The sequence below is a fragment of the Aegilops tauschii genome, chromosome 3 (genome assembly GCF_002575655.3).
Source record: "Aegilops tauschii subsp. strangulata cultivar AL8/78 chromosome 3, Aet v6.0, whole genome shotgun sequence".
In the NCBI taxonomy this organism is placed as follows: Eukaryota; Viridiplantae; Streptophyta; class Magnoliopsida; order Poales; family Poaceae; genus Aegilops; species Aegilops tauschii.
This window is the reverse complement of record NC_053037.3, coordinates 367,059,548-367,085,562: the sequence shown is the minus strand read 5'-3', so window position 1 is coordinate 367,085,562 and position 26,015 is coordinate 367,059,548. Positions and strand designations below refer to the sequence as shown.

Below are 26,015 nucleotides of genomic sequence, written 5' to 3'. Positions count from 1 at the left end.
GTGGCACCCCTTGCAAAGGCCACCCCAACCTTCTCGGATGCTAACAAGTGGTGTTACTTGTGGCAGCCTGATTATTTTTCCCTTTTTTTGTAGATTTGCTTCTTCAAAGCATTCTATCTCTTAAATTGTGCATTCAAATTCTAAACCATCTTCACCATTGGATTTGTCTCATGAACAAACTTTTCGTCTCATGTTAATAGGGTTCTACGAACTGTTTTACAAAAAGAAAATCAAAAACAGGAAATAAAACCAAAAACTAAAAACAAATCCAAAAAACCCTCCGAAAAACCGGTTCACGCAAAAAAAAAAGGAATACAAAAAACGGAAGAAAAAACATGAAGCCTGGAGCACCGGGCCTTGGTTGGCCTAGTAGCTCGGAAGCGCTTTCCTGCTGGATTTTGTCGGTGCGAGCTTTTTACTTTTCTTTTGTGGCAGTTTTAGGGGATTTGTGTTTTATGTTTAGTTTCACGTCTCTCCTTGTTTTTCTCTGTTTATGTTCCATTTCTTTTCGTATTTATTTTTTTCTTTTAATTGCATTTTCCTTTTCTATAAGAAATGTAAACACAAACATTGCTTTAGAACACAAACATTTGTTAAAATCACATGAACATTTTTTTTTGCGGGCTCAAACTTTGTATTACTCAATCAAAGTCTCATTACAATCCTCAGCAACTATCTCCAACACCTCGGGAGGACCTGACCCTACCCAGGTCATAGTCCTTTTATTAATACTACCAAAAGCAGCTAACTTGTCGCTCGCTTTATTCTGCGAACGAGCGACACGAGTAATACAAGTTTGATGAGAATCAACTAACCCTCTAATCTCATTAACTAACGACGAGTAGACCGAACGATCAGTGTTTTCACATGTGATCATGAACATTTTGTCTTATGTATAGAACACATATTGAGAATACGTGAACACTGTTCTAAAATACATAAATATTCTTATAAAGTGATAAAAGACTATGTAATACTTTTTTGTACTTGGATTTTTTTCTTTTTTTATATGTGCGAAATTTCTGACGCCACATGATTTTTTTACCTTTTTTATTATTTAAATTGACAATAAGTAAACTTGTTAGCTAATTGGTTCTAGATTTATGAGAACATGATAGAAGAAATTACCTTTTTCTAAGTATTTTGCACTGATTGCGGCCATTTATCAGCAGTTATGAGCGATGTGCGTTGTCCCGCCTGCAGCGGACATCCACATGGGCTTTCCCAATAGACCATAACATGGATTGGCTGCTATATACGAAATTATCAGTTAAGGGGTACCCTCCTCAAAGGCTACTGACACTTTCTCTGATAGTGAAAAGTTGTGCACTACACTTGTCGCAACCTAAAAGTTTTGAGTTTTTTTCTTGTAATTCTTTTTTTAAAATGTTTTAGTTCTTGAACCGTGCGTCCAGAAAAAAAAAGCCAGAAACTGAGAAGCGCAACCGTGCTTCATATATTTTTGAGAAGCATATTTTTTTCACGCTCAAGCACACACAAATGTACTTTTTTACTTTTTGGGATGTATAACTGATGTGCTTCACCGTGAAGCACAACTACGCTTTTCACTTGTGCCTTTCACTTTTTGAAAGCACTGTTGTGCATCACTGTGAAGCATAACTATGATTTTCACACGTGTGCTTCACGCTCGGGTAACTCTTCTCAGACCTGGAAGTCCATTGTTCACGATCTTGAGCTCCATAAGAAAGGCTTAGCATGGCGAATCGGGGACGGTGCATCTATCCGCATATGGCATTATCAATGGTCCCCCAACCCCAGCGCAAGAAAACTGATACCCCCCAAGGCCGCTGCAGCCTCCGCCATGTTAGCGAGCTCCTAGATGAGCGTGGCAATTGGAGCATGCTGCTTGTTAACCGACATGTCATGCCGATGGATGTCGCGGAAATCATGAAGATCAAGGTTTCTTCTTGGCTCGGCAACGACGCCATTGCATGGGCGCCAGAACGCAATGGATCGTTTACGGTCCGGAGCGCCTATCACCTTGCCTACGACAAATCCCATTGCCATACTACAGTCGCAATGAGCAGGGCACCAGATGAGCAACGTGTCATCTAGGAACTTATATTGAGGTGTCCTGCTCCGCCAAAGGTACGTATTTTTGCGTGGCGGTTGGCTTCAAACTCTCTTGCCACTTGGATGAACAAATATTCGCATAAGATTGAGTTAACTAATCTTTGTTGTTGTGTGCAACGGGGCCGCAGGACAGGTTCCACACTTGATGTAGGTGTCCATGGGACGTTTCCCTACGGCAGGCCATGGCAGAACATTGGTTGTTGCCGGATATAAGAGCTGTGAACAAGATATACCTGAAGTGGCTCTTCGGCCTGCTATACAATCTAAATGAAGTGAGTGAATTGCAAAAAACCACCACATTCGAAGTTGAAGCATCCAAATGCCACAACATTTCCAGCACGTCCCAAAAATCCACCACTTTACTTGTAAATTTTCTCAATAAAAACAAATGACCGGTTTGCCGCAGTTAACCCGATTTCTGACAGGGCTGGCCCACCCGTCAGGTGCTACGTGGGCGAGGCCAGACGGCGAGTGGGTTGACGGCCGTTACGGCTGTCGGTAGAAAACAGAGCCCCCACTCCCCGCCGCTCCACTCCACTCGCTCACTCGCTCACTCTCTCACTCTCACTCCTCTGCTCTGTCCCCTGTTGCCGCCGCCGGAGGCACGGTTCCCTCCCCGCCGTAGAAGATGCCGTCGTGGAAGGATGGAGAGGAGAGCAGCGACGAGGAGGAGCTGGTCGGCATGGATCTGGAGTAGCACTGGGTAAGATATCTGCTTTGCACCTAGGGTTAGGGTTAGTGTTCAAGTGTTCTTCGATTTGAGACCATGTTTGGAGCAGTTGCTATCTTTTGTGCGGTTCACTAGTGTGCTACAATGCAGGCGAACCCTGACACCACTATAGATCCATCCTTCTGTGGTAGAGCTGCAGATGCAAGCATCACATGTAGACTGCACTTGGCCCCATGCATGAAATATGTTGCATTTGAAGGAAAGGACACTGGGAGGAGGTTCTATGGATGTGCTGTTCCTCAGGTCAGTGTTATCAAACTAGGGTTTGTGTTGGTGGTAGTTTGTTTGCAGATGTTTGGAATTGCTGTCAGTAAATTCAGTTAATGAAACATGATTTGGACTGTCTGCAGATGCAAGAATCAAATTATGTCAGTAAATTCAGTTAATGAAACATGATTTGTACTGTCTGTAGATGGATTGATTAATTTCTGTCAGTAAATGAAACATGTTTGCAGATGCAAGCATCAATTTATGTCAGTAAATTAAGCAAATGAAACATGTTTTGGACTGTTCTAGAGCTGCAGATGCAAGCATCAATTTCTGTCAGTAAATTGAGGGGATTATCACAATTTGGACTGTGGTACTGAATGAACTAATGTAGTTTGTTGCAGTGACCAAACTTGTTTTTAACAATTCAGTTAATTGTAGTATTGCTCTTGTCATATAAGCTTAGCTTGAACTTCAAGTTTCCTCAATGTCTGTATCTCCAAGTTGCAGTGACCAAACATACATGTCAGTAAATTAAGTAAATGAAACTTGATGCAGGATGGTATTGACTGTGGAGTTGCTCAGTGGGTTGATGCCCCATGGCCTTCTATTATGCAAAGATGTTTGGAGAAGATATGGGAGATGTTTCATGAGGAGAATCATGGCAGAATGATTGACCATGAGAAGTATAAGAAAGAGTTGGACAAGGTCAACAAGCAGTTGGATACACTTGGGGATCAGTACAGTCAGCTGGTTGAGGAAGTCACCAAGATGTTTGATTGGGCAGATCAGAACAACAGGGTCATGAGTGATGAAGAGTTCAAGCAGAAGCAGATGGATGTGGACAAGGACATGGAGAAGCTAGCTATCAGCAAGGAGAAGCAGAGTGTTGACTTTGGCAAGATGAAGGAGATGGAGAAGCTGGCTCAGGAGCTGAAGGAGATGAAGTGCATTCTTAGGTCTCAGGGGGAGATCATTAGGAACACAAGGAAGGAGAGGGATGAGATGAAGAAAGAGAGGGACAGGCTGGTAGAGGAGAAGAAGAAGCTGGAGTTTCTGGTGGGTGATCTTATGAAAGCTGGTCATGGCAACAAGGACAAGCTTGCCAAGATCAAGTCAATCCTTGATGAGTGAACAATGATGTTCATCACCTCAGTTATGTTAAGCTAATATGTGGCATTGGAACAATATAGCTGGCCTTGGGGTTGTATATTTTGGGAATCCCCTAGTTATGTAATGTATGTAATGACTAGCTACAAAACTACCTCCAGTTAAGTTATGTAATGTATGTAATGACTAGCTACAAAACTACCTCCAGTTAAGTTATGTAATGTATGTAATGACTAGCTGCAAAACTACCCCAGTTATGTAATTGTTTCTGGCCATGTTAACTGCCATGTTTCTGGCCATGTTAACTGCCATGTTTCTGGCATGTTTGTACTGCCATGTTTCTGGCCATGTTTTTACTGCCATGTTTTTCAACTTCTTACTGCCATGTTTTTCAACCAAAAGCACAAGGCTATAGTAACTGGCCATTTTACAACCAAAAGCATAAAGAAATAGTAGCTGCCATGCTGCCATGTTACATCCAAGGTGGCCAAAATCTTTTAGAATAGAAAATCAAACAAGGCTTGGGCTAAAGGTGGCCAAAATCAAACAAGTAAATTGTTGTTGACACAAACATGTTCTCAACCATAAAAGTTCTCATCCATAACAGTTCTCAAACTTAGCATGGTAACACAAACAAGTTCTGAAGCTAAATACTGATTACACATAGCAGTTCACACATAGCAGTTCTCAGGCATAGTTTATGATATTTAGAAATACTTAAGGCAGGCAGTTCAAAAGACAACGGCCAAATTGTGCACTGACTAGTTGCCACTGGCATAAAAGTAACCCCTCATCCTGGTGTTCTGGAACCTCTTCCTTTTAGACCCTACTGTTGCTCCCTCTGTTGTAGTTGCAGCCCTAGGTGCCATGTAGGGCCTTCCACCTCTCCTGCTGGCTGCATTGCTTGAACCTGAAGCTCTTGTGGCAGCTTGGGAAGTAGTAGAAGCATCAATGGTGATGCTTGCCCTTGTAGAAGTAGCAGTTGTTCTTCTTGGCCTTGTAGAAGCAGCAGGCTGGGCAGGACCAGTAGAAGCAGCAGTTGATTTTCTTCCCCTGGTAGATGTAGCAGGCTGGGAATGACCAGTAGCAGTTGTTCTTCTAACCCTAGTAGTTGCAGCAGGTGGTGCACTGGTTGCAGGCTGTGCAGTAGCAGTAGAACTTCCCCCAGCTCCATGGTAGTGAGTTCTGGTTGTCTAAGAAAGCACACATCATAGCCCAACAATTAGGATGAATCAAATGATTAAAACAATGAAAACTGGTGAGGCTTGTTGTTTGTGCCAGTTTCATGGTAATAAGTTGAAAACAGTGACAACAGTGTGCATATTCCATACCTTGTGCTTGTCCTTTCTTGCCTGCAGATGAGGCTTCAGGGGCTGAGGGCAGTAGGTGTACCTATGTTTCTGCATCTTGTAGTTGCTACAGGTGATAGTTGCCATCCTTGATGTATGCTTCTTTGTTGGGACCTCAAATTGCCCCTTCCTCCTAGCTGTTTGCTTTCTGCCCTTCTTCTCTTTGAACACTGGTGGATCTATGTCAGCAGTTGGTGTCCTAGGCCAACAGTCAGGCCCTGGTACAGGGTAGATGATGTGCTTGTATGTTTCCTTATACAATGGTTTTTTGAAGAACTCATGCACATAGTCTTCAGGCTGCCCCTTCACTCTTGTAATGGCAGAAACTGCATGGTTACATGGCCAACCACATAGGTCCCACTTCTTGCAGTCACAGGTCCACTTATCAAGGTTCACACAGTAGGTAGACTCCCCACTAGTGACTTGCCAAATACCAGGACCTGCCATGTATGCAGTGCATTGCCTTGAGTACTTCTTTGACTCCTCCAACTTCTCCATATAAGTGGGTGTTATCTCCCACTTACTCTTCTCTGTCTTCTCTCTAACTGCTTGGTACTTAACCATCAACTTAGTTCTGAATCCATCTACACAGCTCCTTATTGGCTTGTTCCTCACATCTAGTATCATCTTGTTAAACACTTCACTAAGATTGTTAACTACTAGGTCTGTCTTGCATGTGTGATCCATAGCATGCCTTGCCCAAGTCTCTTTAGGGGTATCACAAAGCCACTTCCAAGCATCTTCATCCTCCTTTCTCAGTTCATTCATTGCAACCTCAAAACCATTCTTGGTGTATGAATATGCAGCATTGTCCATATGCTTCTTCAACTCCTCACTCCTGAAGCCAGCTGACTGGAAATTTGCATAGATATGTCTAAGACAATATCTTTGAGGTGAGTGTGGGAACACAGCTTGAATTGCATTCAACAGCCCCTGTTTAAGTCATTATATAGATGGCAGCAAGTATTAATCATATAACTTCATAATGGCAGCAAGTATAACAAATTATTATTTCTAGAAATAGCTCATTCAATTGTGAAATGAAAAATATACCTTCTGTCTATCAGAGATGATTGTGTATGTGCCCCACTTGTTCCCCTCTCCAATGCAAGCTCTTAATTGGCTAAGAAACCAAGTCCAACTTTCCTTGTCCTCCTTATCAACAATACCAATTGCAATAGGGAATATGTTGTTATTCCCATCCCTACCAGTGGCAGCAAGTATCTGTTGCCCAGTAGAAAGCTTGATAAAGCAACCATCTAAACTTGTATTAAAGCATTGGGTAGTGAAATGAGTGCATTATTAAGTACAAGATATGGGCAATGAATTGGAGTAATTTAGAATGCATATAATACCTATAAAGGGCCTACACCCATTCAAGAAACCTTCTTTTGAAGCATTCAGACAGTAGAACATGTAGTGGAACCTAGGATTTGGGCTAGGATGGAGCTCAAGCTCTCTGGTAGTCACAATGCATCTGCTCCCAGGGTTGGTATCAAGCACAGCTTGAAGATAATCCCTAAACCTTGTGTATTGTCCCTTCATGTCACCTTCCACCACTTCAATGGCCAATGACCTTGCCCTGTAGGCCTTGGTCTTTGGCACTTCCAGCCCATACTTAGTCTTTGCTCTTTTTAAAATTGCATCAACACCAGCCCTTGGATTATCTCTCAGTTGCTGCTCACATGTTCTGGCCATCCAGTCAACTGTCACTTTGGTTTTTTCTCCATGTGCACCACAAGTGTGCAACAACTTCATCTTCTTGATGCAGAATGTCTTCTGATGAGCAATTGTGGATGCAGTCATGAAAAAAGGACACCCATTGTCCCTTTCTTTGCAATGCACAATGATCCTATCCTTGCAGTTCCTATGGTACTGGAAATTTCTAAGGATTCTGATATGAAAATTCCTAAGTGCTCTTCTAAACTGATACACATCAGTGAAGCACATACTCAAGCAAAGTTGGTCATGAGCATCTGGCTTGGTCTCATCATACCAGATCCTAGTCCTGGCCCTCTTGGCTTGACTCTTCCTTCCACAGGGCAGTGGTAGACCTGACTCATCATCTGAATCACTAATGCCATAGTCCCCAGGGAAACAAGCAGAATCATCAGATGGAATGAAATCAGGAATTACCTCAATGTCAGCTTCATGGTGTGATCTTGTAGTGGGGCCTGCTTTGCCTACTTTCTTGAATGTTTGAGGAAGAGGTGTCTCAGGTTCTGTGTCTGAGTCCTCTGCCTCTGGACACATCTCTTCCACTTCTGTGTCTCCTTCAAAGTGATGCATAGGATCCTCTCTCTGTTTCCTTTTCTGCTTCAGCTTCTCAATGATTTCATCTTCCTCCTCATTACCTATGTCATGCTCTTCCTCCTCAATGATTTCATCTTCCTTCTCAATGATTTCATCTTCCTCCTCAGAGCAGTCCTCACAGCAGTTCAAATCAACAAACACTTCATCATCAGAGGGGCCAACATCTTCCTGTAATTTCTCTTTGCCCTTTGCTTTCTTCAAATTCATGCTCTGTTGCGTGTTAATATATGCAGACTCTTCACCTGGCTCTACAACAGCAATAGGCACAGCATAGAGCTCTTCAACTGTGTCTTCAACAACAATAGGGAACAATACTCCTGCCTCATCTATAGAAATAATGTTGGAATCCCCCACATTACTTATAGGCACTTGTTCCTCCACAATATTTGACCTGTTAAACTCTCCTGGATTAGGCTCATTAGCCTTAATTACAGTTATGTTGAGCACCTTCTGCTCAGCATAATAGTCTAGCATCTCTTCCACACTATCTTCACTGTCAATAACCTGCATTCCTGCTGCCCCCTTTCCTTCTTCTTTCATATAGAACATGTAGTCAGCTTCAGTATATCCCTCTTCAGTCTCTAGCAGTGCTAACATGTTTATATAAGTAATTTCTGACAGAGAAATGGTCCTCTCCAAGTTGTCTCTCCCTTGAAAATGGTACCTTATTTCCCATATCTCATCATCCAAACTACAGAAAATTGAGGAGAATTAGTGCTTCATTGATTCTGTTTTAATAATGTAACATGTTATTCAGACAAGATATTAGCACTATCTTCACTGTCAATAAGGACTAAACAAAGCATTCATGCATAAAACCATAAACCCAGAGCTATATTTCCTACTGAAACATGTTGTACGGAAAAGATATTAACTATATCAGCTACAACACTTGAGTAAACAAACAATAATCTTCAGTAAACAAAGCACTAAAATCAAACTGCCCTAAAATCTCCTAAAATCTAACAACCCTAAAATTTCCTAAAATCTAACAGCCCATTAACAACCGTACTGTAACATGATAGGTTTATATGCAATCTAACAACCCTAAAATTTCCAGTGAATCCAATGAAGAGAGGGGTGGAGGGGGAAGAAATCTTACCACACGCCGCCGAACCCTGAAGCCCACTGATGGCCTTCTCCCATGCCTGAAGCCCTGATCTTGCGTGCTAGGGCCGCCGCCGCACGGCGCTCTATGTCCCACTCCGGCGGCGAGGGGGGCGAAGGGGATCGCTCCGGTGAAGGAGCCCGCTGCGTCGGCAAGCTACTGCTGCCGAACCAGTTGTCCACCTCCGAGAACCCATCACCATCGCCTCCAGTTCCTCCGCCGCCTGCTGACTCGCCGCCGCCGCCGGTAGGTTTAGCCGCCGCCGCCATCGCAGGACAGAGAGAGAGACGGGGGGAAGAGGGGAGAATGGACAGAGAGAGGCAATAATAAATGGTTATTATTATATTTCTTTGTTCATGATAATAGTCTATTATTCATGCTATAATTGTATTGTCCGAAAATCGTAATACATGTGTGAATACATAGACCACAACGTGTCCCTAGTAAGCCTCTAGTTGACTAGCTCGTTGATCAACAGATAGTCATGGTTTCCTGACTATGGACATTAGATGTCATTGATAACGGGATCACATCATTAGGAGAATGATGTGATGGACAAGACCCAATCATAAGCATAGCATAAAAGATCGTGTAGTTTCGTTTGCTAGAGCTTTTCCAATGTCAAGTATCTTTTCCTTAGACCATGAGATCGTGCAACTCCCGGATACCGTAGGAGTGCTTTGGGTGTGCCAAACGTCACAACGTAACTGGGTGACTATAAAGGTGCACTACGGGTATCTCCGAAAGTGTCTGTTGGGTTGGCACGGATCGAGACTGGGATTTGTCACTCCGTGTGACGGAGAGGTATCTCTGGGCCCACTCGGTAATGCATCATCATAATGAGCTCAATGTGACTAAGGCGTTAGTCACGGGATCATGCATTACGGTACGAGTAAAGAGACTTGCCGGTAACGAGATTGAACAAGGTATTGGGATACCGACGATCGAATCTCGGGCAAGTAACATACCGATTGACAAAGGGAATTGCATATGGATTGATTGAATCCTCGACACCGTGGTTCATCCGATGAGATCATCGTGGAACATGTGGGAGCCAACATGGGTATCCAGATCCCGCTGTTGGTTATTGACCGGAGAGGCGTCTCGGTCATGTCTGCATGTCTCCCGAACCCGTAGGGTCTACACACTTAAGGTCCGGTGACGCTAGGGTTGTAGAGATATATGTATGCGGAAACCCGAAAGTTGTTCGGAGTCCCGGATGAGATCCCGGACGTCACGAGAGGTTCCGGAATGGTCCGGAGGTGAAGAATTATATATAGGAAGTCCAGTTTCGGCCACCGGGAAAGTTTCGGGGGTTACCGGTATTGTACCGGGACCACCGGAAGGGTCCCGGGGGTCCACCGGGTGGGGCCACCTATCCCGGAGGGCCTCGTGGGCTGAAAGTGGAAGGGAACCAGCCCTTAGTGGGCTGGGGCGCCCCCCTTGGGCCTCCCCCCATGCGCCTAGGGTTGGGAACCCTAGGGGGGAGCTTCCCCCTTGCCTTGGGGGGCAAGGCACCCCTTCCCCCCCACTTGGCCGCCGCCCCCCTTTGGATCTGATCTCCAGGGCCGGCGCCCCCCCAGGGGGCCTATATAAAGGAGGGGGGAGGGAGGGCAGCACACAACAGCCTTGGGCGCCTCCCTCCTCCCCTGCAACACCTCTCTCTCTCTCGCAGAAGCTCGGCGTAGCCCTGCCGGGAGAACCGCTACATCCACCACCATGCCGTCGTGCTACTGGATCTCCATCAACCTCTGCTTCCCCCTTGCTGGATCAAGAAGGAGGAGACGTCGCTGCACCGTACGTGTGTTGAACGCGGAGGTGCCGTCCGTTCGGCACTCGGTCATCGGTGATTTGGATCACGGCGAGTACGACTCCGTCATCCACGTTCATTGGAACGCTTCCGCTCGCAATCTACAAGGGTATGTAGATGCACTCCTTTCCCCTCGTTGCTAGTAGACTCCATAGATGCATCTTGGTGAGCGTAGGAAAATTTTAAATTATGCTACGATTCCCAACAGTGGCATCATGAGCCAGGCCTATGCGTAGTTACTATGCACGAGTAGAACACAAAGCAGTTGTGGGCATTGAGTTTGCCAATTCTTCTTGCCGCTACTAGTCGTTTCTTGTTTCGGCGGCATTGTAGGATGAAGCGTCCCGGACCGACCTTACACGTATGCTTACGTGAGACAGGTTCCACCGACTGACATGCACTAGTTGCATAAGGTGGCTAGCGGGTGTCTGTCTCTCCTACTTTAGTCGGAACGGATTCGATGAAAAGGGTCCTTATGAAGGGTAAATAGAAATTGGCAAATCACGTTGTGGTCATACGTAGGGAAGAAATCGTTCTTGCTAGAAACCTACAAACCACGTAAAACTTGCAACAACAATTAGAGGACGTCTAACTTGTTTTTGCAGCAAGTGCTATGTGATGTGATATGGCCAGAAGATGTGATGAACGATATATGTGATGTATGAGATTGATCATATTCTTGTAATAGGAATCACGACTTGCATGTCGATGAGTATGACAACCGGCAGGAGCCATAGGAGTTGTCTTTATTATTTTGCATGACCTGCGTGTCATTGAATAACGCCATGTAATTTACTTTACTTTGTTGCTAAACGCGTTAGCCATACAAGTAGAAGTAATCGTTGGCGTGACGACTTCATGAAGACACAATGATGGAGATCATGATGATGGAGATCATGGTGTCATGCCGGTGACGAAGATGATCATGGTGCCCCGAAGATGGAGATCAAAGGAGCATAATGATATTGGCCATATCATGTCACTATTTGATTGCATGTGATGTTTATCATGTTTTTGCATCTTATTTGCTTAGAACGACGGTAGTAAGTAAGATGATCCCTTATAATAATTTCAAGAAAGTGTTCACCCTAACTGTGCACCGTTGCGAAGGTTCGTTGTTTCGAAGCACCACGTGATGATCGGGTGTGATAGATTCTAATGTTCGAATACAACGGGTGTTGACGAGCCTAGCATGTACAGACATGGCCTCGGAACACACGCAATACACTTAGGTTGACTTGACGAGCCTAGCATGTACAGACATGGCCTCGGAACACGGAGGACCGAAAGGTCGAGCATGAGTCGTATAGAAGATACGATCAACATGGAGATGTTCACCGATCTTGACTAGTCCGTCTCACGTGATGATCGGACACAGCCTAGTTGAATTCGGATCATGTTTCACTTAGATGACTAGAGGGATGTCTATCTGAGTGGGAGTTCATTAAAAATTTGATTAGATGAACTTAATTATCATGAACTTAGTCTAAAATCTTTACACTATGTATTGTAGATCAAATGGCCCACGTTGTCCTCAATTTCAACGCGTTCCTAGAGAAAACCAAGCTGAAAGATGATGGCAGCAACTATACGGACTGGGTCCGGAACCTGAGGATCATCCTCATAGCAGCCAAGAAAGATTATGTCTTAGAAGCACCGCTAGGTGAAGCACCAATCCCAGAGAACCAAGACGTTATGAACGCTTGGCAGCAGCGTGCTGATGATTACTCCCTCGTTCAGTGCGGCATGCTTTACAGCCTAGAACCGGGTCTCCAAAAGCGTTTTGAGAGACATGGAGCATATGAGATGTTCGAGGAGCTGAAATTAGTTTTTCAAGCTCATGCCCGGGTCGAGAGATATGATGTCTTCGACAAGTTCTTCAGCTGTAAAATGGAGGAGAACAGTTCTGTTAGTGAGCACATACTCAAAATGTCTGGGTTGCACAACCGCTTGTCTCAGCTGGGAGTTAATCTCCCGGATGACGCGGTCATTGACAGAATCCTCCGGTCGCTTCCACCAAGCTACAAGAGCTTTGTGATGAACTACAATATGCAGGGGATGGAAAAGACCATTCCCGAGGTATATTCAATGCTGAAATCAGCGGAAGGGGAGATCAGAAAAGAACATCAAGTGTTGATGGTGAATAAAACCACTAAGTTCAAGAAGGGCAAGGGTAAGAAGAACTTCAAGAAGGACGGCAAGGGAGTTGCCGCGCCCGGTAAACCAGTTACTGGGAAGAAGTCGAAGAATGGACCCAAGCCTGAAACTGAGTGCTTTTATTGCAAGGGAAGTGGTCACTGGAAGCGGAACTGCCCCAAATATTTAGCGGACAAGAAGAAGGCCGGCAACACCCAAGGTATATGTGATATACAAGTAATTGATGTGTACCTTACCAGTACTCGTAGTAGCTCCTGGGTATTTGATACCGATGCGGTTGCTCATATTTGTAACTCAAAACAGGAACTACGGAATAAACGGAGACTGGCAAAGGACGAGGTGACGATGCGCGTCGGGAATGGTTCCAAGGTCGATGTGATCGCCGTCGGCACGCTACCTCTGCATCTCCCTACGGGATTAGTTTTAAACCTCAATAATTGTTATTTAGTGCCAGCTTTGAGCATGAACATTGTATCTGGATCTCGTTTAATTCGAGATGGCTACTCATTTAAATCCGAGAATAATGGTTGTTCTATTTATTTGAGAGATATGTTTTATGGTCATGCCCCGCTGGTCAATGGTTTATTTTTGATGAATCTCGAACGTGATGTTACACATGTTCATAGTGTGAATACCAAAAGATGTAAAGTTGATAACGATAGTCCCACATACTTGTGGCACTGCCGCCTTGGTCACATTGGTGTCAAGCGCATGAAGAAACTCCATGCATATGGACTTTTGGAGTCTCTTGATTACGAATCATTTGACACGTGCGAACCATGCCTCATGGGTAAGATGACCAAGACTCCGTTCTCCGGAACAATGGAGCGAGCAACCAACTTATTGGAAATCATACATACCGATGTGTGTGGTCCAATGAGTGTTGAGGCTCGCGGAGGATATCGTTATGTTCTCACTCTCACTGATGATTTAAGTAGATATGGGTATGTCTACCTAATGAAACACAAGTCTGAAACCTTTGAAAAGTTCAAGGAATTTCAGAGTGAAGTTGAGAATCAACGTGACAGAAAAATAAAATTCTTACGATCAGATCGTGGTGGAGAATATTTAAGTCACGAGTTTGGTGCACACTTAAGGAAATGTGGAATAGTTTCACAGCTCACGCCGCCTGGAACACCTCAGAGAAATGGTGTGTCCGAACGTCGTAATCGCACTCTATTGGATATGGTGCGATCTATGATGTCTCTTACCGATTTACCGCTCTCATTTTGGGGCTATGCTTTAGAGACTGCCGCATTCACTTTAAATAGGGCTCCGTCGAAATCCGTTGAGACGACACCGTATGAATTATGGTTTGGGAAGAAACCTAAGCTGTCGTTTCTAAAAGTTTGGGGATGCGATGCTTATGTCAAGAAACTTCAACCTGAAAAGCTCGAACCCAAATCGGAAAAATGCGTCTTCATAGGATGCCCTAAGGAAACTATTGGGTACACCTTCTACCTCAGATCCGAAGGCAAGATCTTCGTTGCCAAGAACGGGTCCTTTCTAGAGAAGGAGTTTCTCTCGAAAGAATTGAGTGGGAGGAAAGTGGAACTTGATGAGGTGATAGTCACCCCTTCCGAACCGGAAAGTAGCACAGCGCGGGAAAATGTTCCTGTGGTGCCTACACCGTCTAGGGAGGAAGTTAATGATGATGATCATGAAGCTTCGGATCAAGTTACTGAACTTCGTAGGTCCACAAGGACACGTTCCGCACCAGAGTGGTACGGCAACCCTGTCCTGGAAATCATGTTGTTAGACAACGGTGAACCTTCGAACTATGAAGAAGCGATGGCAGGCCCGGATTCCGACAAATGGCTAGAAGCCATGAAATCCGAGATAGAATCCATGTATGAAAATAAAGTATGGACTTTGACTGACTTGCCCGATGAGCGGCGAGCCATAGAAAACAAATGGATCTTTAAGAAAAAGACGGACACAGATGGTAATGTGACCATCTACAAAGCTCGACTTGTCGCTAAGGGTTATCGACAAGTTCAAGGGGTTGACTACGATGAGACTTTCTCACCCGTAGCGAAGCTGAAGTCCGTCCGAATCATGTTAGCAATTGCCGCATACTATGATTATGAGATATGGCAGATGGACGTCAAAACGGCATTCCTTAACGGCTTCCTTAAGGAAGAGTTGTATATGATGCAGCCGGAAGGTTTTGTCGATCCTAAGAATGCTAAAAAAGTATGCAAGCTCCAGCGCTCAATTTATGGGCTGGTGCAAGCATCTCGGAGTTGGAACATTCTCTTTGATGAGATGATCAACGCGTTTGGGTTTACACAGACTTATGGAGAAGCCTGTGTTTACAAGAAAGTGAGTGGGAGCTCTGTAGCATTTCTCATATTATATGTGGATGACATACTATTGATGGGAAATGATATAGAATTCTTGGAAAGTATAAAGGCCTATTTGAATAAGTGTTTTTCAATGAAGGACCTTGGAGAAGCTGCTTATATATTAGGCATCAAGATCTATAGAGATAGATCAAGACGCCTCATTGGTCTTTCACAAAGTACATACCTTGACAAGATATTGAAGAAGTTCAATATGGATCAGTCCAAGAAGGGGTTCTTGCCTGTATTGCAAGGTGTGCAATTGAGCACGGCTCAATGCCCGACCACGGCAGAAGATATAGAAGAGATGAGTGTCATCCCCTATTCCTCGGCCATAGGGTCTATTATGTATGCCATGCTGTGTACCAGACCTGATGTAAACCTTGCCGTAAGTTTGGTAGGAAGGTACCAAAGTAATCCCGGCAAGGAACACTGGACAGCGGTCAAGAATATCCTGAAGTACCTGAAGAGGACTAAGGATATGTTTCTTGTTTATGGAGGTGACGAAGAGCTCGTCGTAAAGGGTTACGTCGACGCTAGCTTCGACACAGATCTGGATGACTCGAAGTCACAAACCGGATACGTGTATATTTTGAATGGAGGAGCAGTAAGCTGGTGCAGTTGCAAGCAAAGCGTCGTGGCGGGATCTACATGTGAAGCGGAGTACATGGCAGCCTCGGAGGCAGCACAGGAAGCAGTCTGGATGAAGGAGTTCATTACCGACCTAGGGGTGATTCCCAATGCGTCGGGCCCGATGACTCTCTTCTGTGACAACACTAGAGCTATTGCCCTTGCGAAGGAGCCCAGGTTTCACAGGAAGACCAGGCATATCAAGCGTCGCTTCAACTCCATTCGTGAAAGTGTTCAAAATGGAGACATAGATATTTGTAAAGTACATACGGACCTGAATGTAGCAGATCCGTTGACTAAACCTCTCCCTAGGGCAAAACATGATCAACACCAGGACGCAACGGGTGTTTGATTCATCACAATGTAACTAGATTATTGACTCTAGTGCAAGTGGGAGACTGTTGGAAATATGCCCTAGAGGCAATAATAAATGGTTATTATTATATTTCTTTGTTCATGATAATAGTCTATTATTCATGCTATAATTGTATTGTCCGGAAATCGTAATACATGTGTGAATACATAGACCACAACGTGTCCCTAGTAAGCCTCTAGTTGACTAGCTCGTTGATCAACAGATAGTCATGGTTCCTGACTATGGACATTAGATGTCATTGATAACGGGATCACATCATTAGGAGAATGATGTGATGGACAAGACCCAATCATAAGCATAGCATAAAAGATCGTGTAGTTTCGTTTGCTAGAGCTTTTCCAATGTCAAGTATCTTTTCCTTAGACCATGAGATCGTGCAACTCCCGGATACCGTAGGAGTGCTTTGGGTGTGCCAAACGTCACAACGTAACTGGGTGACTATAAAGGTGCACTACGGGTATCTCCGAAAGTGTCTGTTGGGTTGGCACGGATCGAGACTGGGATTTGTCACTCCGTGTGACGGAGAGATATCTCTGGGCCCACTGGGTAATGCATCATCATAATGAGCTCAATGTGACTAAGGCGTTAGTCACGGGATCATGCATTACGGTACGAGTAAAGAGACTTGCCGGTAACGAGATTGAACAAGGTATTGGGATACCGACGATCGAATCTCGGGCAAGTAACATACCGATTGACAAAGGGAATTGCATACGGATTGATTGAATCCTCGACACCGTGGTTCATCCGATGAGATCATCGTGGAACATGTGGGAGCCAACATGGGTATCCAGATCCCGCTGTTGGTTATTGACCGGAGAGGCGTCTCGGTCATGTCTGCATGTCTCCCGAACCCGTAGGGTCTACACACTTAAGGTCCGGTGACGCTAGGGTTGTAGAGATATATGTATGCGGAAACCCGAAAGTTGTTCGGAGTCCCGGATGAGATCCCGGACGTCACGAGAGGTTCCGGAATGGTCCGGAGGTGAAGAATTATATATAGGAAGTCCAGTTTCGGCCACCGGGAAAGTTTCGGGGGTTACCGGTATTGTACCGGGACCACCGGAAGGGTCCCGGGGGTCCACCGGGTGGGGCCACCTATCCCGGAGGGCCTCGTGGGCTGAAAGTGGAAGGGAACCAGCCCTTAGTGGGCTGGGGCGCCCCCCTTGGGCCTCCCCCCATGCGCCTAGGGTTGGGAACCCTAGGGGGGAGCTTCCCCCTTGCCTTGGGGGGCAAGGCACCCCTTCCCCCCACTTGGCCGCCGCCGCCCCCCTTTGGATCTGATCTCCAGGGCCGGCGCCCCCCCAGGGGGCCTATATAAAGGGGGGAGGGAGGGCAGCACACAACAGCCTTGGGCGCCTCTCTCCTCCCCTGCAACACCTCTCTCTCTCGCAGAAGCTCGGCGTAGCCCTGCCGGGAGAACCGCTACATCCACCACCATGCCGTCGTGCTGCTGGATCTCCATCAACCTCTCCTTCCCCCTTGCTGGATCAAGAAGGAGGAGACGTCGCTGCACCGTACGTGTGTTGAACGCGGAGGTGCCGTCCGTTCGGCACTCGGTCATCGATGATTTGGATCACGGCGAGTACGACTCCGTCATCCACGTTCATTGGAACGCTTCCGCTCGCAATCTACAAGGGTATGTAGATGCACTCCTTTCCCCTCGTTGCTAGTAGACTCCATAGATGCATCTTGGTGAGCGTAGGAAAAATTTAAATTATGCTACGATTCCCAACAGAGAGAGCCGCGACCGCTTTGATTACGCGCGTGCCGTAACGGCCGTCAACCCACTCGCCGTCTGGCCTCGCCCACGTGGCACCTGACGGGTGGGCCAGCCCTGTCAGAAATCGGGTTAACTGCGGCAAACCGGTCATTTGTTTTTATTGAGAAAATTTACAAGTAAAGTGGTGGATTTTTGGGACGCGCTAGAAATGTGGTGACAGTTGGATGCTTTAACTTCAAATGTGGTGTTTTTTGCAATTCACTCAAATGAAGTGGATCGCATGCGTGTGGTTACAGTGTTTTATGGTGGAGCTGGCATGTCCGGAACAAGATCGTTCACGACAAACAACCCCCCATGGTGGAAGCGTCCCAACGTCTTGTCATCAGCTATGATGATGCACTTTGGTGTATACGACTCTTCCCTATGAGCGATACGGTGAAAGGAAAGATGTACTACCGCGTGCGGGGTACATCTCTCCATGCTTGATTGCTCCATCGACGCAACCCCCAAGTGTCACCCTCGTCGACTGGTCGTGTTAATTTAAATGTAGATGGCTCATTTGTTGAAGCTAATGGCGGAGCGGCAGGAGCAGGCATGATTCTTTGTGATAGTGATGGCAACATCATTTTCTCTGCCTGCCGCTCCATCTTGTTCTGCGATGGGACACCGCAAGATGAACTTTTAGCTTGCCATGAGGGTCTAAACGTCGCCCTTCAGTTGTCTACACTCCCGGTAGATGTTGAGATGGATTGCATGGACACAGTCAAGCTAATCCGGTCGTCGACTCTCGATAGATCGCCACACGCGATGATAATACAAGAAGTTAAAAGGCTCTTTGGTGATAGGGATGTCAGTATTGTTCATGTTAGTAGGAATCAGAATGTTGTTAGTCACTCTCTCGCCCTTTGGGTTGAACAGAAGGCCGAACAACGTCGTGGTTGCACTCTGGGTGTGCAGATGTTCCTCTGCTTTGTAGGAACGAACTCATTATTCTTTGAGCAATGAAATTCCTTTTAACCCTGCAAAAAGAAAAGTACACGTGAAGCACGCAAAGGGGGAAGTGAGCCAAAGGCTCCTATATGCGAGGGAAACATACGCTTTGTGGTTTTCTCTGGTTTTCTCTTTTCTTTTTGGTTTTCTTATGTGCTTCCCATTACAGATGTTTGTACTACACAGTGTAGGCAGATTCACTGAAAGGCGCGAGTAAGTGTGTTGCACAACCTGCGAAAATGTGTTGTGCATTAAGGCTGGTCACAATAAGAGTATCATAGCTAGTATCACGCATGCCAACTAGACATTTACGTTGAGGTGACACATAATTTAGTGAGAGGAGAGAGGATTGAGTATCATGATATGATACCGTATCATATTAAATGATGTAGTAGTATATGTCTTGCATGGCGATAAATGATCCAATATGATACCAAACTATTATATTATGCATTATAGAGGTAATATTATACACTAGTATCATATGCATGGTCCTAGTATATGATACTTCCCATTGTGACTAGTCTAACTAAGGTGTGTTGCATGACGCGTAAAGATGTGATGCGCGACACATGAAGGTGTGTTGCGCTGCGCACCGCTTACGTGAAGTTATGTTGTGTAACGCATGCAAGGTGTGTTGTGCGGCGCGTAAAGGTGTATTGCATGACGAAGCACAAGCACACCACCAACAGGGAGCATAAGTAAAAAAAATTGATGATGTGTGAGCACAAGTTTGTTATATTTGGTAGCACAAGTTACGTCCAAAAATAGTTTGTCGAAACTTATCAACACGAAATCTAGTTTCAAATATCTCAACACTAAGATAGCTTAGTATCCCAAAACATTAACTAGAAGTTGATCTTGGTCGAGAGGGAGCCAAGTCATCTACCCACTGTAACCAGATGGATCTCCTTGCTTCCCACCTACACAACACCAGACACAAGCCAGAGCCAGAGGAGCCAAGAGGAAGCACACGGCGGGAAGGAGACGGTTAGGCCAACCGTTTTTGCCCCTTCGTTCACCCCTCCACTCTTGGCGCCAAAGCAAAGCCGTTAGATTATTGGTCACCATCTCAAACCCAACTCGCCTCTTCCCTCCCACCCATTTATCCCTCGAGGCGCGAAGCCAACCATGCCAATGCCCCTCGTCCCCACCACCGACCACCATAATGCCGGCCGCTTCGTCGTCGGCCGCGGCAACGCCGGCAACCAGCCGCGGCGGCGGTCGGGTCTCCGCTTTCACGATGCGCGCGGTGGCACGCATGTCGAGGGCGCGATGGTTCATCTTCCTGAGGCGGGTATACCAGTACCAGAACGGCCCGAGGTCCGACCTGGGCTCCAACCCTTTCAACTCGTCCGGCTGGCTCGCTCTCGAGCTCGGCGTGATCGTCGCGCAGATGGTCATCACCACCACCGTCGTGGCCACCTCCCCAAAGGAACGCCCCGCGTGGCCGCTTCGGCTCTGGGTGTGCGCGTACAACGTCGGCAACGTGCTCAGCCTCCCACTCCTCTACTGGCGCCACCGACATTCATCGGCCGCCGGACGAGGCGACGACCCGGAGATGCACGGCGCCGGTGACGCTCTAAGGTTCAAGCTTGATACCTTAATGTTGCGCGGAACGTACAAATTGAACATTTTACATGCTTAAGTTTCTTGACGAAATTCTTTGTGTACTAATTTCAGGAACAGCTCGTATCTGATGAACAAGGCTCGGGCGTTCCTGGAGCTCTTCTTCGCGATGTGGTTTGTGATGGGCAACGTGTGGGTGTTCGACGCGCGGCTCGGATCGTTCCACCGCGCGCCGCGGCTGTACGCGCTCTGCATCGGCCTGCTCGCCTGGAATGCCGTCGTCTACTCGCTCCCCTTCCTCCTCTTCCTCCTGCTCTGCTGCTTCGTCCCGGTCGTCGGGTACGCGCTCGGGTACAACATGAACTCGGCCTCCGTCGGCCGGGGCGCCTCCGACGAGCAGCTGGACGCGCTGCCGCGATGGCGGTTCAAGGAGCCCGACGTGCCGAGAGACCGCGAGAAAGACGATGAAGTAAGTACTTGCCGATTTCACCCGCATTTCTCTGCATATTTTCAGGCACAGGTCCTGGTCTGGATAAGTAGAAGCAAAGATAGCAGCATTTTCTTTTAGGTGAGGTCAGAAAATGGAGTACCAAAGAGGACGGATTCACCAAACATTGGCGACCTAAACTTTTAAACGTGCGCGAGCAACTCGAACATGATCCCTTTTTGGGCGATACTAAGATAAGAAGCACTAACTTTGCCTTTTGGGACGGTGCCTAAGCTCACAAGCATCTCCTTGCAATTTAGCAACATGGCAAAACATGGCCTGTTCCTTTTCTCTCTCGTTGAAACATGAACTGGTGCTATTAGTTATGGTGAACATTTGGCATGCGTGTTTAGTCCATGGATGAAAATATTGTGTAATCAACTTGCTTCAGTTCGCAACAAAAGATAGTTTTTTTTCTCTCTGAAATTGTTTCGCGTGTAAACGCAGGAGTGCTGCATATGCCTGGCGCAGTACAGGGAGAAAGAGGAGGTGAGGCAGCTGCCCTGCACACACATGTTCCACCTGAAATGCGTGGACAGGTGGCTGAGGATCATCTCCTCTTGCCCTCTCTGCAAGCAAGAGCTCAGCTGACCGATGGCTGCACATATACGGCGCAACGGTGATTGATCAGTGGAGCTTGCATTCCAAGCCAGAGATGCGTCGATCGGATGGCGCGGCGCGCTCCGACGCATGCAGCGCACCTCACTGACCTCTTTCGCCAACCCTCTACTAACCTAGACACTGACCAGCGATGGAGACACCTCTGTTGCAGCTCGAGATAGATTAATTTACCAGCTTGGGCAGGTGGGAAATGTGTAAAGAAATTGTTGTAGCCATGAGCAGGCGGCCTACAATACAAGTACTGTTTGTTCTCCGCTTAGCTCATTAATTGTACCATGCCAACAGCCAAGAACTGCCAGATGCTGTTGTTCTTGCGAAAGCACATCTCAACAATTACAAGAACATGCATAGATGGACACAAAAACAAGGGGAAATAAGAAATAGGCCATTGCAATTCTTTTATCAATAATCTCGTAGCAAGAAAGCAAATACATGTGTATATGTATAAGCTCTGTTTTTTTAGCAAAATGTATACGCTCCCTTCGGAACATAATTAATAAATACCGAGGATCACACTTAGCCCGACAAAGTGCCTGAGCATCTCCAACAACCTTTGCATATTGGATCGCTAAAGACCGATGATAGAAAGAGAAGAGAGAAGGTTTAGCAATCCAATATGGTTTTTTTCTTTTGCTTTGGTATCCTTTGTATATTGGATTGCTATATTTACACAAAACACACAATAACATGTGGAGATAGTTTGTCATGGACGCATGGCACACTAGCATATGCACATTTATACATATACTGGCAAAACTCTCGTACACGTACACACATGCGTACATGTACATGTACACGTACACACGCGTACCCGTACATGTACACACCCTAGTACGCGTACAACACACATGCACACAACACACTAGTACACACACTCACACGTGCATAACACACGCGTACACAGTACATGAAAAAAAACACGTACACACCACACACGCGTATACAACACACAAATAATACACTAGTACACGGGCCCATCTGTCAGATTTGCTAAGCATTGTAAAAAAAATTGATGGGTACCACTTATACAAAAGCTGTTGGAGGAGGTCTTTTGGCCAAAATTACCAAAATAGCAATTGAGCGCAAATATACAGAGGCTGTTAGAGATGCCCTAACAGTTATCAAGATTAGACCAAGTCAATACAAGTCAAGCCCTTAATTATGGTCAACAAGTCATCAACAAAGAAAAAAAAGACAAAGCCAAAGAGGTTTTTTTTACTTAGAATAAAACAATGCCCGTGCGTTGCAACGGAATATAAATATTCTAGTACATTACCTTGTGATTTACCTGTCAATAATAATGCGATTGTGCAGATAAATGTTCATCAAATTCTGATCGTGAATTACCTTATATTTTGATTAGAAATTTGGTAAGTAAATTAAAGTCAAATTGGTTCAGAAGTTAAGTAAATCAAGATGATTGATTATCATATACATAAAAGGATGGGCGAAGGGGTGGTGGTAACAAAGGTGAAACTTTAAGGACGCGGCTAATCTGCTCCCGAGCTCAAATGAGCTCAGGTGAACAGTAAAATCAAAACTAAATCAAAAAAAAATTCAAAAAATTCCAATTTTTTTTTGAGAGAAACATTGACAAAAGTTCTAAGTGCCTGCAAAAATTCGTCATGAAATCACATTCCTAGAAGGCGTGGCAAAAAAAAAACAAAAACAGTACTCTGAAAAAGCTACTTTCAAACGCATTTTGAAGCACTGAATTTGTTTTTTTTTTTGCCACGCCTTACAGGAATGTGATTTCATGATGAATTTTTGCAGGCACTTAGAACTTTTGTCAATGTTTCTCTCAAAAAAATTGGAATTTTTTGAATTTTTTTCGATTTTTTTTCGATTTTACTGTTCATGCGGGAGCATATGAGCTCGGGCTCAAAAGATGACTTTCGAAACTTTAAGTTCTTTTTATGTAGAAGAAGAGTCTAAGCCAAAGAGGTGGGGGAAAGCAAACAAGCCGAAGTAAAGAATTGAGCCCAGGAAGGGAAGCCTGCCATGTTGGAGGGGTGAAGTGGAATGGTCTACCATTACCACAGACTTCCGCGAATGCTATGTCTCGCTCATAGCTCATGCGTCTAGCTGTAGCTTTACTCCACGGCGCGCGCATTGGATCGGCCCAATAGCATGTTATTCGTTTCGTTCATTAGCTGATGTGTTTTTTTGGTTTTCTCTTTCTTTTTGTTTTATTTTTCTTTTTTGTTAGGTTTTCTCATTTCTTCTCTGGTTTTCTTTGGTTTCCATTTTTTGCCATTATACTTCTTTTTTTTTCTTTTTTTTATGGATTTCATCGTTTTTTCTTTTTTCTTCTCATGTTCCTTTTTTTTCCTTTTTTTTTGTTCTTTCTTGGTTTCCAAAGTTTTTTTATTTTTCTTTGTTCTTTATCGGTTTTCACTATTTTTCCTTCTTTGCACTTGTTTCTTTGATTTTATTTTTTCTTTCCTTTTTCTTTAGTTTTTTATTTTCATTTTTCTTTGTTTCTGTTGGTTCTCATTGTACATTTTATGTATACGTCAAGTACATTTTTGTAATACACGTTTAATATTTTTCAAATACAAGTTAAAAAAATTAATACATGGTCAATATTTTTTCTATACATAACATTTTTCAAATACAAGCTTTACATTTGTTGAGTACATGCTCAACATACAAGATTAATATTTTTTAATACATGATCAACATTTTTCTGTACCCATTTTCAAATGGTTGATTACATTTTTCAAATACAAGATTAACATTTTTTAATACATGGTCAATGTTTTTATGCACATTAAAAAACTTCCAGATGCTTTATTAGCATTTTTTCAAATACTTCTCTAACATTTATTCAAATGCTTGGTTAACAATTGCTAAATGTGTGATCAACTTTTTCGCACACATTGTATATTTTTTGTATACATTTCTCGTATACATGAGAAACATTTTCTGTATACACATTTAACATTTTTCAAATGCTTGGTTAATATTTTTTGAATACATGGTCAACATTTTTCTATACACATTTCAATATTTTTAATACAATATTAACATTTTTTAATACATGCTCAACATTTTTCCTATACACATTTTGACATTTTCAAATGCTTCATTAACATTTTTCAAACACAAGTTTGACATTTTTTAATACATGGCAACATTTTTTCTATACACATTTAACATTTTTCACATGCTTTATTAATATTTTTCAAATACTTATTTAACATTTTTTTCATGTGTTTGATTAACATCTTTAAATACATGATCAACTGTTTTCACATATATTGTATATTTTGTGCACACATTTTTTGTATACATGAGAAGCATTTCTTTATACACATTTTACTTTTTCAAATTTTTTATTGATAGTGATTTTTGTAAGATATATATTTGAATGTTTGAAAGTATAAAGGAGATTAAAAGAAAGAAAGAAAAATAAAAACATAAAAAACGAGGCTGTGGCCTCACACGCGCTTGGTTCGGCCCATTTAGGAGGCACCTGACGCGAGAGCACGCTGAGTCTCACTATAAGCGAGACATAGCACTGCTCATTGACTCGTCCCCTCTTCGTTCACCATGGATCAATGGCTTAAGAATTGCCTCCACTACATTTTCCACCGATCATCACAAGGAATTAATTCCCCTAAAAACACAAGGAGCTGGTCATTTTTCAATGCCCCTAGCCTATATAGGCCCCACGCGGGCATGTAGTTCATTTACACTCATTTGAGCAAACTCAAGGTAAGGAAGTAGAGTTTCAAGACTCGTTAGGGGATCTCTAGGGTCAAGTTGAGGGTTCTCGTATGACTCGGACCGATGTCGAGAAAGAGGAGTTTGGATATGGTGACAAAGAGTCTCAAACGACTCGGGCCTATGAGAGAACTGATACGTCTCCAACGTATCTATAATTTTTTATTGTTTCATGCTATTATATTATCCATCTAGGATGTCTTATATGCATTTATATGCTATTTTATATGATTTTTGGGACTAACCTATTAACCTAGAGCCCAGTGCCAGTTTCTGTTTTTTTCCATGTTTTTGAGTATCGCAGAAAAGGAAAACCAAATGGAGTCCAATTGCCTGAAATTTCACGGAGATTATTTTTGGACCAGAAGAAGCCCACGGAGTATCGGAGATGGGCCAGAGAGTCCCGAGGCACCCACGAGGGTGGGGGCGCGCCCTACCCCCCTGGGCGCGCCCCCCTACCTCGTGGCCGCCTCGGAGACCCCCTGACTTGTTCCCGACGCCAAAACCTCTTATATATACCCAAACTTCCAGAACATAACTTAGATCGGGAGTTCCACTGCCGCAAGCCTCTGTAGCCACCAAAAACCAATTGGGACCCTATTCCGACACCCTGCCCGAGGGGGGATCCATCACCGGTGGGAATCTTCATCATCCCGGCGCTCTCCAT

The 26,015-nt window shown here is 44.6% G+C and overlaps 3 protein-coding genes across 3 annotated transcripts; 2 read left to right on the top strand and 1 right to left on the bottom strand.

Moving 5' to 3' along the window:
- Window positions 1-2,876: 2,876 nt before the first annotated feature.
- On the top strand, window positions 2,877-4,203 carry LOC109785311 (uncharacterized). The gene is made up of 2 exons (XM_020343908.4): window positions 2,877-3,067; window positions 3,590-4,203. Exons 1-2 carry the CDS (start codon window positions 2,909-2,911, stop codon window positions 4,163-4,165), a joined length of 735 nt encoding a protein of 244 aa, XP_020199497.3. The 5' UTR covers window positions 2,877-2,908; the 3' UTR covers window positions 4,166-4,203.
- A 1,653-nt stretch (window positions 4,204-5,856) lies between these two features.
- On the bottom strand, window positions 5,857-9,107 carry LOC123497616 (uncharacterized). The gene is made up of 2 exons (XM_073495939.1): window positions 6,544-9,107; window positions 5,857-6,423 (listed from the first exon to the last, which is right to left on the bottom strand). The coding sequence occupies exon 1, from the start codon at window positions 8,398-8,400 to the stop codon at window positions 6,793-6,795; it is 1,608 nt and encodes a 535-aa protein (XP_073352040.1). The 5' UTR covers window positions 8,401-9,107; the 3' UTR covers window positions 5,857-6,423; window positions 6,544-6,792.
- Window positions 9,108-20,040: 10,933 nt separating this feature from the next.
- On the top strand, window positions 20,041-23,247 carry LOC109785309 (E3 ubiquitin-protein ligase At4g11680). Its single transcript, XM_020343906.4, has 3 exons — window positions 20,041-20,529; window positions 20,626-20,980; window positions 21,446-23,247. The coding sequence occupies exons 1-3, from the start codon at window positions 20,111-20,113 to the stop codon at window positions 21,587-21,589; spliced, it is 918 nt and encodes a 305-aa protein (XP_020199495.1). The 5' UTR covers window positions 20,041-20,110; the 3' UTR covers window positions 21,590-23,247.
- Window positions 23,248-26,015: the final 2,768 nt, after the last annotated feature.